This window comes from Rhincodon typus, chromosome 19 (genome assembly GCF_021869965.1).
Source record: "Rhincodon typus isolate 14 chromosome 19, sRhiTyp1.1, whole genome shotgun sequence".
Lineage (NCBI taxonomy): Eukaryota > Metazoa > Chordata > Chondrichthyes > Orectolobiformes > Rhincodontidae > Rhincodon > Rhincodon typus.
Genome location: NC_063350.1, coordinates 53220352 through 53234590, shown reverse-complemented (window position 1 = coordinate 53234590; position 14239 = coordinate 53220352). Strand labels below are relative to the sequence as shown.

The window sequence follows — 14239 nt, the reverse complement described above, 5'->3', positions numbered from 1 at the left end:
ACTATTAGTTTTGACTTGGATTGTCCAAAGACCAAGGTTAATTTGACTAGCCTATAGTTGCTGTTCTTATCCTTGTACCCTTTCTAGAAAAATAGTTCTGTGATCCTCTGGTACTCCACCTTGTAAGTAAGGAGAAACAGATTATGGCCTACATTTCTGTGATTTTCACATTTACTTCCTTCAGTATCCCCGGGTTCGTTTTATCTGGTCCCGATGACTTTTAAATTTGAATTACCACATTACCAATTGCTATGCCTTGGGCAGTTTCTTCTTTCATTGATAAAACCGGTGAAAAGTACTTGTTGAATGCACACCTGCTCTCCAGTTGGATCACCATGGTGCACCAAACAGACCACTACAAGTATCCTGATGTACTAATTGTGTCACAGCCACTGTATGTGTCGACTGGTATTTGCACAATTTGGATCAGTCTTTGTATACTGGATCCCAGCAAGTGCAGTAATGCAATTGGTACAAAACCCTCAATCAGCTCACAATCAGAGCACCAATCAGATCACAGAACACCAATCAGATTACCAGCAAGCCATCAAATCATGGGTCACAAATCAGATCACTGCACCAACTGGATCACAGTCAGTGCTCCATTTGGATTACGGTCAGGGCATCAGGTCACATACAGATCACTGCACCAAACAGATCATAGAGCACCAGTCAGATTACCGTCAGGCCAACAGATCACAGGTTACGAATCAGATTATTACATCAATGCAATAACAGACAAAACACCTATCAGATTCCCAGATTACAAGGTGTGGAGCTGGATGAACACAGCAGGCCAAGCAGCATCAGAGGAGCAGGCCAATCGGATCACAGGGCACCAATCAGATCCCAGTGAGGCTGTGTTCCAATCATTGTTTGGTATTGGTCACCTCTGTGACGTGTGCTGCTGCTAGGCAACAAGGTCGTAAATAGCAGCGGCTGATTGGCTCAATCAAACGTAAACTGTAAGCTGATTGGTGGAGTGTTCACGGGAGTAAAATTCAAATAACGGGCGGGAGCGAAGAGGAGCAGAAATCTAAAACCAGACAGAGAGTGTGTACACACTCTGTACAGAGAGATTCAGGGGTGGGATAGATACCCTGTCACACACACAGACACACAGCGGGTACAGTGAGAAACATATACACCCTGACACAGAGAGAGGGACAAACACTTGGTACAGTCAGACCCTGAGAGCCGGATCAGCGAGGGAGCTGCGGGTTTACAGAGATCCCTTTCTCCGGGCGGGACAGATCGAGTGAGTCGGTGAGCCGGGAGAGAGAGAGTGTGCCGGAGCTGGTCAGCGAGCATGGCCCAGAATGTGGATCCCGCCGCCGCCGGCTCGGGAGCGGCCCGGAAAGGCAGCGAGAGCAGCACTTCCATCGCCCGAGGCTCGGTGTCCAAGCGGTGAGTGAGCCCGGGGGGTGGTGCTAGGGTCAGGGGAGCTGCGTTAAAAAATAGTGGGTGCGGGGACTGGCTGTCTGCACTCTTCTCTAACCATTAATATGTCTCTTATTACAGATTGCAGCAGGAGCTGATGACTCTGATGGTGAGCCGGTTTTAATGTCCCTTTATTATTAGCAGTAATACCATTAAAAGGGTTCCAATTGTTCAGATCTTTTTCTAACCCCCTCGGGGTGAGAGCTGCTGTGATCCCGTTTTGACCTGGATGTGTCCCTGAATTGTGTTTCCCTTGTTGTGGTGAGTCCTTTAGTGTGTTTCAGGGTGGGTGGTGTGCTTCTGTGCAGGAGTCCCAGTCCCTGCTCCTGGCCGTGTAAAAGGTGTCTCTTATTCGCTTAGTTCCTGTTCCCTCCGTGCACCCCACAAGTGATGCCACAGGCAGCTTTCAGAATAAGGCTGAGCTCTTCCACTTTTTTTTTAAGAAAAGGAGCCAATCCCTTCCTAAAGGAGGACAGGCTGCTTTTGCAGTATGATGTCTGTTGGTCAGTGTATTACACCCCTCCTGACAGATCTTTTCACACTCTACTGTTTAAGAGCCCCCAGGAGAAAGGGTTTCGCTGAGAAGGATTTCCTGTTTTGCCTTTCAGATGTCTGGTCACAAAGGGATCTCTGCTTTCCCCGAATCGGACAATCTGTTCCGCTGGATTGGAACCATCGATGGTGCTGCAGGAACGGTGGGTGAGCTGTCAGGGCCCAGCTACTTTTCCTGGGTTAGATTTGAAGCGAGCGCCAGCAGAGTGGAACTCCGAGGGATGGGGCAGGAGCTGCAGGTTTCTCTCTCTCTGTCTTCCCCCGCCCCGCTCCTTCTCCTCCTCCCTTCCCCATTCAGATTTCAACATGTCACGCTGATTTCATTCCCCTGAATCAGTGATTGGCCTGCACTGACCTGCAAATGCACAAATTAATTGATTAATGCTGATCTTGTGCATCCAAAGTCCTGTAACCGCGAGGAATTTGGACCATGTGCTGGAAAATGGGGTTACACTGCATGGTTAGTTTTTGTTTGATGTCGCGGCACTATATGGGCAGAGTGGCTGCCTGTCCTGACTGTGAAGAGGAGGAGGAGTGTATGTGAAGAGCACTGGGAGGGCAGTATATGAATTGCTCCCTTTGTGTATGATGTAACAGTTCTGTGTTCAGTGTACTTGGGGTAGTATGGTTCAAACGCTACTTTTCAGCAAAAGTATTCCTTTAGCCTACTTGGCCTTTCCACCCACAAGGTGAACTCTGCAAAAGTGAAGATAATTCCTACAAGCTGTGGTTCACAATGGGTTTGGAAATTCCCCAGAGAGTTTGGAGATGAATATGTGTGGTTCTCCTTTCCTCCTGGGCCTAGAGTCCACATTTAATAATGGCTGTATGTAAACTGAAACAGCTAACATCAGTAGCATCAGCTCCAGGATTGATACCAGCTCTCGGAGGCTGAGGCTTTGTACCTCCTCTGTACTGGACACTGAGTCCAGGCTTTATCGGGCCTTACCCTGTGCCACTCTTTACCAACCGTTCACCAATCTCACAACTAGACAACTTCACCAAAGTAGCTCTTTCTCTGAGGAACACAAAACCGATCACTTCCAACCCCAAAAAAAGAGAAGCTAGAATGAATCAAATCATCGTGTACCTTTCTCTTGGACTGTACGTGCACTCTGTGGTGAATGGGCTCTGGGTTTTCCATTGCAGGTCTATGAAGGTTTGAGGTATAAGCTCTCGCTGGAATTTCCCAGTGGATATCCGTACAACCCTCCGACTGTAAAGTTCCTCACTTCCTGCTACCATCCCAATGTTGATGGAGAAGGCAATATTTGTCTGGATATCCTCAAAGACAAATGGTCCGCACTTTACGATGTCAGGACAATCCTGTTGTCGATTCAGAGCCTGCTGGGAGGTAAGAACTTGCTCATTCAGTCATGCGCCAGAGGAAACCACTGCAGTCTGATGTGTGCAACCCATTGACTAGGCATCTCCAACGGAGAGTCCATGAGACATTGAAGTGTCTAAAAGCAAATGTATGGTTGCTGCATTTCCATAGTTTTTTTCTAAAAAATTCAGAGCTTGTGAGCAATGCTGACTGTGCTAGCATTCAATGTCCGCCCCCATCTGCCTTTGACAAGGTGCTTGAAGCACTGCAGTCCATGTGTTGTTGTAGGGATACCAATGCTCCTAGGAAGGGAATTCCAGGATTTTACAACAGTGGAGGAATGGCCATATTACATTCTGTATTTATTTCCATTTGTCTGAGCACTGTGTGTCCTCTGTAAAACCTTCAGTACAACATGATCACTATTACGGTAACAGTCACCAACTTATTGACTTTTTTCATTATGAAGTTCAAGTTGTGATAGTTTCCTTTATCTGACTTACTGACTGGTTCAGGTGTTGTTTGGGACTTCAAGGTCAGCTGGCATCTTAGACATGTGTGACCTGGATAAGCTCTTCTTCCTTGTCCTTCTCAATATGGCAAGCAAGTTAGACAAAGGCGATCCGGTGGACGTGATCTATTTGGATTTTCAGAAGGCTTTGAAAAGATGCCTCACAGGAGGCTGCTAAATAAGAGCCCATGGTGTTAGGGGCAAGGTACTAGCATGGATAGAGGATTGGCTGACTCGCAGAAAGCAGAGAATGGGGATAAAGCTGTCTTTTTCAGGATGGCAGCCAGTGACTAATGGAGTTCTACAGGAATTTGTCATGACCACGGCTATTCACGTTATACATTTAGTGATCTGGATGAAGGAACTGAGGGCATTGTTGCTAAGTTTATAGATGGTACAAAGATAGGTGGAGGGACAGGTAGTGAATGAAGAGGTCGGGAGGCTTCAGAAGGACTTAGAGTGGGTAGGAGAGTGAAATAGGAGATGCAGATGGAATACAATGTGGGAAAGTGTGGTTGTGTACTTTTTGTAGGAAGAATAGAGGCATAGACTATTTTCTAAGTGGGGAAAGGCTTCAGAAATCTGAAGCACAAAGGGACTTGGGAGTCCTAGTTCAGAATTCTCTTACAGTTAACATTCACCTGGCAGTTAGGAAGGTAAATGCAATCGAAGTAGAAGTAGTAGAATCCATACAGTGTGGAATCAGGCCATTCTGCCCCTTGAGCTTACACCGACCCTCCGAAGAGCATCCCACCCACACTCATCACCCTACCCTTTCCCTGTAACCCTTCATTGCCCATGGCTAATGCGCCTAACCTACACATCCCTGGACACTATGGGGCAGTTTAGCGTGGCCAATTCACCTAACTTGAACATCTTTGGACTGTGGGAGGAAACCGGAGCACCTGGCAGAATCTCACACAGACATGGAGATCATGCAAACTCCACACAGACAGTTGCCCGAGGGTGGAATTGAACCTGGGTCATGTTAGCGTTCGTTTCAAGAGGGAAAGAATACTGGAGCAGGGATATATTGCTAAGGCTCTGGTTAAACTGCGTTTGGAATATAGTGAGCAGTTTTGGGCCCCCTATCTAAGGAAGGATGTACTAGCCTTGGAGGGGGTCCAGAGGAAGTTTGCAACAACGATTCTGGGGATGAAGGGTTTGTCATATACAGAGCGGTTGAGGACTCTGCGTCTGTACTGAATGGAGTTTAGAAGGATGAGGTGGGACCTGATTGAAACTTACAGAATAGAGGCCTAGATAGAGTGGACGTGGATGCAACCTCAGTTCTTCAGCCAGAGGGTGGTGAATCTGTGGAACTCATTGCCACACAAGGCTGCAGAGGCCAAGTCATTGAATGTATATAAGACAGGGAGAGTTGACCCTTGATCCCCTTACTAATCAAGAACCTATGGGGAGAAGGCAGAAGAATAGGGTTGAAAAATATACAACCCATGATTGAATGGTGGAGCAGACTCAGTGGGCCAAAAAACCTAATTCTGCTCCTATATCTTATGGTCTTGTGATGTATCTCCAGCTTTTGACATGGTGACCACATCACCTTCCTTCACCACCTCTCCACTGTTGTGCAGTTGTTGTAATGCTCTGCCTGGTGCCATTCTCATTGTAGCCCAGGTCGCTATCAATAACTTCTCTTCCTGTCCCAGCACCATTCCTTCTGGTGTCCCCAAGGATCTATCCTTGGCCCTTTCCTTTTCCTCATGTTCTCACTGACCTATCTGTCATACTTGTACTGTTATTGTATCCCAGTGGTCTCCTGACTGCCCTCTCACCTTGTGCCTTCTGTCAATTTCGACTCATTCAAACTTCTGCTGCCTGTATCCTTGAACTCACATTAAGTCCCAATCTCCTATTGGCTGACTTGGATCCTGGTCAAGCAATATCATTTCATTTTTTTGAAATTCGCATCTCTGTTTTCAATCTCTCAATGTCCTCAATGATCCCAATCTCTAATCTCTTCCAGCCCCCTTTTAAAAACTTGTGCTGCTCTCATTCTAGCCTCTTGCCTTTCCCTGAGCTAATCACTTCAGCATGATTTGCTTGTAGAGAAGTCCTAAGCTCGTGGAATTCCCTTCCTCCAGATTTAACTTGGGACTATATGAAAGATTTTATATATAGCATATAGAGAAAGATGCAACGTGTTGTTTTCACAGATCTTGGGAAGAACCAAACTCATCCTAACGAAACCCTCTGACATAATAACAGATTAGTCCAATTGAAGGTCCCAGTATCACTGGACCTGGTGTTCCTCCGTCTTCTGTTCTTGTTCCTCAATCCATAGTGAGCTGTCCCTTTGCTGGTGATGCTCATAGATAATATAGAGCGGCGCGGTGGCTCAGTGGTTAACACTGCTGCGTCACAGCGCCAGGGATCCGGGTTCAATTCCACCCTTGGGTGACTGTCTGTGTGGAGTTTGCACATTCTTCCCGTGTCTTTGTGGGTTTCCTCTGGGTGCTCCGGTTTCCTCCCACAGTCTGAAAGTGTGCAGGCTAGGTGGATTAGCCGTGCTAAATAGCCCGTAGTGTTCAGGGATGTGTAGATTAGGTGGGTTATGGGGGATGGGTCTGGGTGGGATGCTCTTGAGAGTTGGTGTGGACTTGTTGGGCCGAAGGGCCTGTTTCCACACTGTGGGGATTCTATGATTTCTATGATAATGACTAGAAGAGCAGGGATGAGGATGGAGGCACTTTTAGTTGTGCTTTAAATAGCCGGGTGTGTGCTGGTTGGCGCACTCAGTCTGTCAAACTGAGAACATAGCCATTTCTCAGTGAAAGTCCAGCTCGAGTAAGGTTAATTTCTCTGCCTCAGGGATTTGTCTTCCTGACCACGGGTTGATGTAATTGCTGGATCTATCCCTTACCCAGCTACTGTAGCTACCCTTGCCACATGAAGCACTGCAGAAAAGTTCGGATGAAACATAGCAGCGCCCAGACTGAACAGGAGTTTTGAGAAAGTGAGAGTCCGTTGCTTGGAGTGTTGTGAGCAAGTCTTCATAGCTCACTTACCATGGCTTTGTGTAGACAAAAGTTTGCTTTGACCTGTGTTAGTGGACACCAGAGTGAGTATTTGCTTGTTCATGCCCAGTCACCAATAGTTGTCCCCCTTGGGGACATTCTTACACTCATCAGTCAGATCTGGTAACTGTATGATGTGCATTACAGCAACACATGTCTTACTTGTTATTATGTGATTCAGGCAACTGTTTCTTGTCCTCAGGGGTTTGGATGCAGAAATGAGACTTTCTTGTATGTAAGGCAGAGACCAAGCCAAATTCTGTATTCACTCATGACTTTGATATTTTTAAAAAATCAATTGCATAACAATAGATTGTGAAACTGATACATTCACCAGTGAGAGATTGAACGGCAGTAAGTTGCGAGGATACATAACAAGAGTAGCCTGTCAAGCTTGCTCTGCCATTCAGTTCAATCATGTTGGTCATCTACCTCACTACCTCTTTCCAGCACTATCTCCATATCTGTCAGTCTCATTTAGTGTCCAGAAATCCATTGATCTCCAGGTTGAACATAAGCAATGTCTGATTCTCTCGGGTACAGAATTCCAAAGCTCCACCACCCTCTGAATGAAGAAATCCTCCCTCCTCTGTCTTAAATGGCCTACTGCCTATCCTTAGACTGTGTTCCTTGGTCTAGACTTGCTAGCCAGTGGAAACATCTTATCTCTATCCACCCTGTGAGAGTTCAGTAAGATTCAATGAAATAACCTCTTATTCTCCAGTTTCAAAGAACATAGGCCCGGTTCTTCAAATTCTCCTCCTAAGGCAACCCTGCCATTCCAGGGATCAGTCTGGTTCTACTCCCTCTATGGAAAGTATATCCTTCCTTGGATAATGAGACCAAAATTGTGCACATTGTTCCAGGTGCGGTCTTACCAGGGCTTTGTAGAATTACAGCAAAGCATCTTGTGTACTCCAGCTCTGTTGTGATGAGGGCTATCATACCATTTGTCTTCCGTATTGACTGTTGTACCTACGTGCTAGCTTTTAATGACTCATGGGCAAGGGAACAGAGATCTCTGTGTATTTCGTTTCATAAATCTCCTGTTCTTTTTTTCCCTACCTAAGCATTTCCCAAGTGGGTGAATTTGGAACTGAGAATGTGAATGTTCCTGCTGATGGATAGCATGATCTTCAGTTGAGACAAAGTCCTGGATAACAGACTGAGCTTGCCAGAAGCTGGAATTCATATCTGGGGGTGGTCTGTTGTATATGAGCCAAAGGGCATAGACTCTCATGGGGGATAAAAAGACCACATCTGGCTAGCTGTGGGGCTGGTGTTGGTGACTGCATCAGACTGCTTTGGGGTGATGGTGCTGGATGCATTGATATTGCTGGGGAATTTCATGCAAATGTTGGTTGGAGGATGGAGACACAGTGCACTTGAATCCACTCTAATTTTTAACCTTTTTGTTCATCCCTCTCCCCAATAGAACCAAATGTGCAAAGTCCCCTGAACGTTGCTGCAGCTCAACTATGGTCCAACCAGCAAGGTGAGAATCTGTTTAACTCTGTTCCAGTCTGCCAGAGGGAAGGTGTCTTTACAAATATCCTGCTAGGACTTTCTCTAAAAATAGTGTTGTGTGTCTGCCTGAGGGTTCATCCTAGACCAAGTTCAGGGGAGTTGATAATTTCCACCTTCCACATCCCACTGCTTTATTACATCCAATCATGTGCCTTTTAGTCTGCCGTGTTTTAAATTCATTCACAAAATGTGGTTGTCTCTGGCTGAGCCAGTATTTATTGCCTGTCCCTAGTTGCCTGTTGGGAAGGTGGTGATGAGCTCCTTTTTGGACTGTGTAGATGTACCCAGAGAGCTGTTTAGGGAGGGCGTTCCAGGATTTTGACCCAGTGACAGTGAAGGAATAGTGAAATATTTCTACGTCAGGATGGTGAGTGGCTTGGAGGGGTACTTGCAGATGTTGGTATTCACATATATCTCCTGCCCCTATCTTTTGAAATTGCTTCTGTTTTAAATACCACTTTTGCTAGAGCTTCTTGATGCCACCACACTCGGTGAAATATGCCCTCGATTTCACTCTCACTTTTAGGGTTCAACTATTTTCTGTGTTTGGACCAAAGCTGCAGTGAGGCCATGTAGCCCTTGGTCAAAACCCAACAAGAATGACACTGAGCAGGTTATTGCTGAGCAAGTATCGATGACCCCTTGCATCACTTTACTAATAATCGAGAGTAGACTGATGGGGGTGTTAATTGACCAGGCTGCATTTGTCCTGCTTTTTGTGTTCAGAACAAACTTGGGCAATTTTCCAAATTGTCGGGTAGATGCCAGTGTTGTAACTATGCTGGAACAGCTCGGCTAGGGACGTGGCATGAATGTTCTGATCCATTGTGCCGAAGAATTTAAAATACACTTTCCAAATTGCTTGTCACACCGTGATCTGTTCTTGCGGTTGGTTGCTTTAGTCTTAATACTAATGTATCAGTTATGTACAAAATGGTTTTACACTCGGGCATTGCTAGTGTTGCACATACCCCTATTTGGCCCCTTGTTAATCTCTTGTAGTGTAGAGTCTAACCCTCCTCTTGTCATTAAGCTCTCTACACCCTGTTTTACTAGGTGTCGTGCATCGTTGTTTCCTTTTTAAGCACTGGAGTACATGCGTCTTGAGTACTATTTCCGGAATGTTGCCAGGGCCCACAGCTTTTGCAGTGTTCAGTGCTTCCAACTGTTCTTTTGATATCATGTTGGAGTGAATTGAGTTGAATGAAGACTGGCATTTGCCACGCTGGGCGTCTTGGGAACTGGTTCTAAGTGAAACCACCCTGAAAATCGGGGCGGATGTCCCTAGGGATTCTCGGGGATGATCAATATGTGTTGTGCTTCCGGGAGGCTGCATTATAATTGGTGATAGACACTGAATACATTCCTCATTGTGTGGGCCGGGAGTTTCTCAGTACAGACACCAGCCTTTCCAATCCATGTATCTCAGTTACTGAGACATGAATGGAGAAGGAAAAGGAGGTGGGAAATACCTTTGTCGTAGACATGACTTAATGTTACTGACCTGTATACCCGTTGTTTCTGTTCCTACTTTATAAATATTAAGCAGTTGTTTGCTTGTTCACATCTTACATTTATAAATTGCTGTTTTAAAGCAATACCTCACTGCTTTTGGTGTTCAGAGGTCAGTCATTATTTTAATCCTCGTCCAAAAGAAGTTGGAGCAGAGAAGGACCATTTGAATTCTGCCCTGCCGTTCCATGAGATAATGTCTGATAAACCTCAACTCCACTTTGCCTTTACCCCATTACCTTTGGTGACCTTACTGGTCGGTTTCTGTTTAATTGCTGAGTGAATGCCCTGTCTCCTGCAAAAATGTCTGGAAGTGTCTTTGGGGAGAACCTGACAATGCCTTCTCTTTTACAGAATACAAACTACGATTACACGAAGCATACGCTCGGCAGCTGAAGAGTTAAAGTGTTGTCTGCTCTCTGACCTGCAATCTTCCTCTTGGTTCCTCCTGTGTTTCTTCTTTTGAATGTTTGTCTGTCTGTCCAATTATGAGAATGGGCACATGTTTATTTTTAAATTTACCATGTGAATAAAGTGCACTGTGGCTGAAATATTTTCTAATAAACCGCATTTATTGTTTCAATGCTGTCTCTGTTGCCTGTGAGTAAGGTTTCTGCCAGTTTGGCTAGAGGGAACGCCAACTCCCAGTTGTTTAGGAAATACAATGGAAATGATGAACATGGAAGTGATGACTCACAGCAATGTTTTTGACTCTTAACTGCCCTCTGGGCAATTAAGTATGAGCAATAAATGCTGGCCAAGCCAGCAATGCCCTCATCCCATGAATGAATATTTAAAAACACATTTTAATCCATTGTGGCCATGAATTTATAATGCTCTTTAAAATTGCTTGTCACACCATGAGCTCTTTCAGGGATTGGTTAGTTTGGTCTTAATACTAACTTTTAAACTCACTTACAAAAACAGTTTTCCACTAGGCATGGCTAGTTTTGTGCATTCCTTCAGTTAATCCGTGGTTAATCTTTTCTAGTGTAGAGTCTAAACCTCCCATTGTCATTAAGCTCTCTATACCCTGTTTTACAAGGCCTTGTTCATTGTCGTTTCCTCTTTAAGGCTCAAATATTCTCCCTGCAGTCAGAAATTGGATCATTTGTAGGCCTACTGTGCAAATGGGGTGTTGGGACCACAAAGTGCAACAGCTGGGACCCAAGTACGTTTTAATGGTACTGGATAGTTTGTTTGTGGGTAATCTGAGACCAGATGTAGCCCCAAGATATCCCGACACAATGAATCCATGGGCAACTCCCCCAGGATCCTACACAAATGGCTCCAATTTGGAGCGAGAGACTTGAGACACATCTGACTTATTTACCTGGAAGTGTTCAAGCAGGACAGTGCCATGTCTGACTCCTGGATCCTCATCGTCTCCACACCGCACCCCCCCACCCCACCAACCCACATCTATTTGTTAACATACTAGAATGTTTCAGCGAATAAAGATTTTCCTCCGATTCCAGCAGCTAGTGCTTTATTAATCATAGAATCCCTACAGTGTGAAAACAGGCCATTCAACCCGATACGTCTGCACCAACCCTCTGAAGAGCATCCCACCCAGACTCGCCCCCCCTATCCTATCCTATCCCTGCATTTCCCTTGGCTAATGCATCAAACCTGCACATCCCTGAACACCATGGGCAATTTATCATGGCCAAATCCACCTAACCTGCACATCTTTTGCCTGTGGGAGGAAACTACACAGACACGGGGAGAACCTGCAACTCCACACAGACAGTCACCCAAAGCTGGGATTGAACCCAGGTTGTGGTGCTGTGAGGTGGCAGTGCTGACCACTGAGACACCATGCCATTGCTTTGGCAGGCATGGCTTTGATTGTGCCAATTCTCCCCGCTACACCCCCTAATGATTCACTTGACTCTATTTGGAACAATTCCGTCTTGCAAGATTGGCTGGAAATCAGCTTTAGGAAGTGAGGTTATGATTCTGATTGTAAGATTTGGACCAGTTGGCTGTATCTTTTTATATTCTTTCAAGGAATGTTGACAGTGCTGGTCAGGGCAGCATTTATTACCCATCCTGAGTTACCCAAGGAGCAGTGCCCAGTCAACCACATCACTGTGGGTCTGGTGTCATGTATAGACCAGACTGGTGGAAGGACAGCATTTTCCTATGCTAAAGGACATTAATGGGGTTTTCTAACTATTGACAATGGTCTCAGGGTCATCATTAGACTCTTAGTTCCAGATTTTTATTGAATTCAAATTCCATGATCTGCTGTTGCAGGATTTGAACCAAGATCCCAGAACATTGCTTGGGTTGTCTAGTAATAATATTAGGCCATTGCATCCACTTCCTAAACTCTAGAATTTGCTCCAAGAACTTCTCCTTTGACCATGTTTCATCTAATATTTCCCTTGGCTCAATTCCAGTTTATTTTGTCAGGTGAATCCTGTCGCAGTGCCTTACAATGTTTTATGACGTTAAAAGGTCTGGTACATTGTCTTCAAGAAGCTGTTTTATACAAATTTAGCAATATCTCCTCTCAATAACCCTTTGTGCATCTTGTATTAAATTGCTGAAAATGTCTCTATCTTGGATATACTTAAACTCACTTTTTCCTGATTCAGGGCAGTCTAAGGATACATTTTGTTTTTGCTCTGGGAACAGATGAGAAATTGACCCTACTTGATGTGGAGTTTCTTGGCTGCCTTGCAGTGTTTTCATTTATTTCTGCTTAAACAGCTTTCTAAACCTTAATCTGCTCATTCCTCATCTGGAGATTATCCCGTTTACTTGCATCCTCACTGTGCTTTTGTAATCACTTACTGCCTTGCCTGTTCCTGCTCAAATACTAATGTCAGTCTCTCAAAAAGCACACTGTTCACCCTCCTGGACACCTGTAAAATTCAACTCGATGGACCCACCGACTTTGTGAACTGAGACTTGGAGTGCAGGCTCAGTGGAGAAGGCTCAATACAATGGTATGCACAGCCCAAATAAAGTGCAAACGCTGGGATAATATCTCTGCACTGGTGCTGGTAACTCCAATAGGAGGTCAGATTAATTGAGTTCCTGTACTAATTATACAAATTGCATTAACCCCAACCCTCCCAGTTCAATGAGCTGGATATTTGTATTTCTGATTTTTTAACTAAATTAAATATTGGGAAGCCCGATATTGTTGTTTCTAGTTCATGATACATACTCTGTTCTCTAAATACAGTGGTGAGGTAATGGCGTAGTAGTTTTGTTGCTAGCCTTTTAGTCCAGAGATCCAGGTAACTTTCTGAGGACCCGGGTTCAAATTCTGCCACAGCAGGTGATGGAATTTGAATTCAATAATAAAAATAAAACTGGAAATGAGCCTAATGATGACCATGAAAACTTGCCTAGTGTCAGAAAACAGAACCTTTCTGGTTCACTAACGTCCTTGAGGGAAATGAAACTGCCATCCTTACCTGGTCTGACCTTTGTGTGACTCCAGACCCACAGCAATGTGATTGATTCTTAACAGCCCTCTGGGTAATTAGAGATGGGCAATAAATGCTGGCCTCACCAATGACACACCTGTGAATGAGTTTTTTTTTAAAAATCACTAACTTCACAATCCCCATGGTTGAGACAGTGCCAAGGGATATTTACACTCTGTTTAAAAGAATAGGACAGATTGCTCTTGGTGTTAGACTTGGTCCCAGGATGTGTGGAATCATTAAGACTCCCAGTTCCATCACCATCATGGTGCATGTTTTGAACTACCTGCTGCTGAAACTCTCATTAAGGACTTCGTTACCTGGAGACCTAACTCTTCCAATGTATTCTTGGCTGGTCTACCTTCCAGGCTTCATACACTTGGTCACCCAAACCCTCGGATTTAAGATATAGGCTGCAGAGTCCTGTTCATCCATCACCTCAAATGCACTGACTGACATTGGCTCCTGGTTACTTGGATTTTTGTTACTACAGGGAATTAGCTGAACCCCTCTGATAGTTAAACTAAAACCCAAGCCACAATCTGTTATGATGGGAGTAGAGGCTTCCCTCTAACAATTACCCCCCGGATCATCCAGAGAAGCTCACCTTTCTCCTCATAATCTGTTGAAAGTACTTAAAAGAAAGACAATCCCTGAACTTCATTTTATGAGTAATAAGAAACAATTTATTTATTTAACCCCTAACAATGAAGAAATTAACAGAATTACTGACAAAATGACAATTCCCCCTTAGACTACTAACTACTCCCTAACTGGCCTAAATTCTACTGGAAATACTCTACCCAACTTTGTAACACCTCTCCCCTCTCCTGAAGAAGGGTCTAGACCCAAAATGTCACCTTTCCTGCTCCTCTGATGCTGC

General features: G+C 44.8%; 1 protein-coding gene across 1 annotated transcript; it reads left to right on the top strand.

Annotated features, from left to right (window-relative positions):
- Positions 1-849: 849 nt before the first annotated feature.
- ube2c (ubiquitin-conjugating enzyme E2C) lies at positions 850-10490 on the top strand. The gene is made up of 6 exons (XM_020521323.2): positions 850-1407; positions 1522-1549; positions 2049-2135; positions 3142-3346; positions 8304-8363; positions 10262-10490. Exons 1-6 carry the CDS (start codon positions 1310-1312, stop codon positions 10309-10311), a joined length of 528 nt encoding a protein of 175 aa, XP_020376912.1. The 5' UTR covers positions 850-1309; the 3' UTR covers positions 10312-10490.
- The last annotated feature ends 3749 nt before the right edge of the window (positions 10491-14239 follow it).

What these genes read in the sequence shown, in the direction of transcription:
- ube2c (XM_020521323.2), top strand. Translation starts at nt 1,310, where the DNA reads ATGGCCCAGAATGTGGATCCCGCCGCCGCCGGCTCGGGAGCGGCCCGG. An exon ending in CGAGGCTCGGTGTCCAAGCG is followed by an intron (nt 1,408 to 1,521) that starts GTGAGTGAGCCC and finishes CTCTTATTACAG; the next exon opens with ATTGCAGCAGGAGCTGATGA. An exon ending in TCGATGGTGCTGCAGGAACG is followed by an intron (nt 2,136 to 3,141) that starts GTGGGTGAGCTG and finishes TTTCCATTGCAG; the next exon opens with GTCTATGAAGGTTTGAGGTA.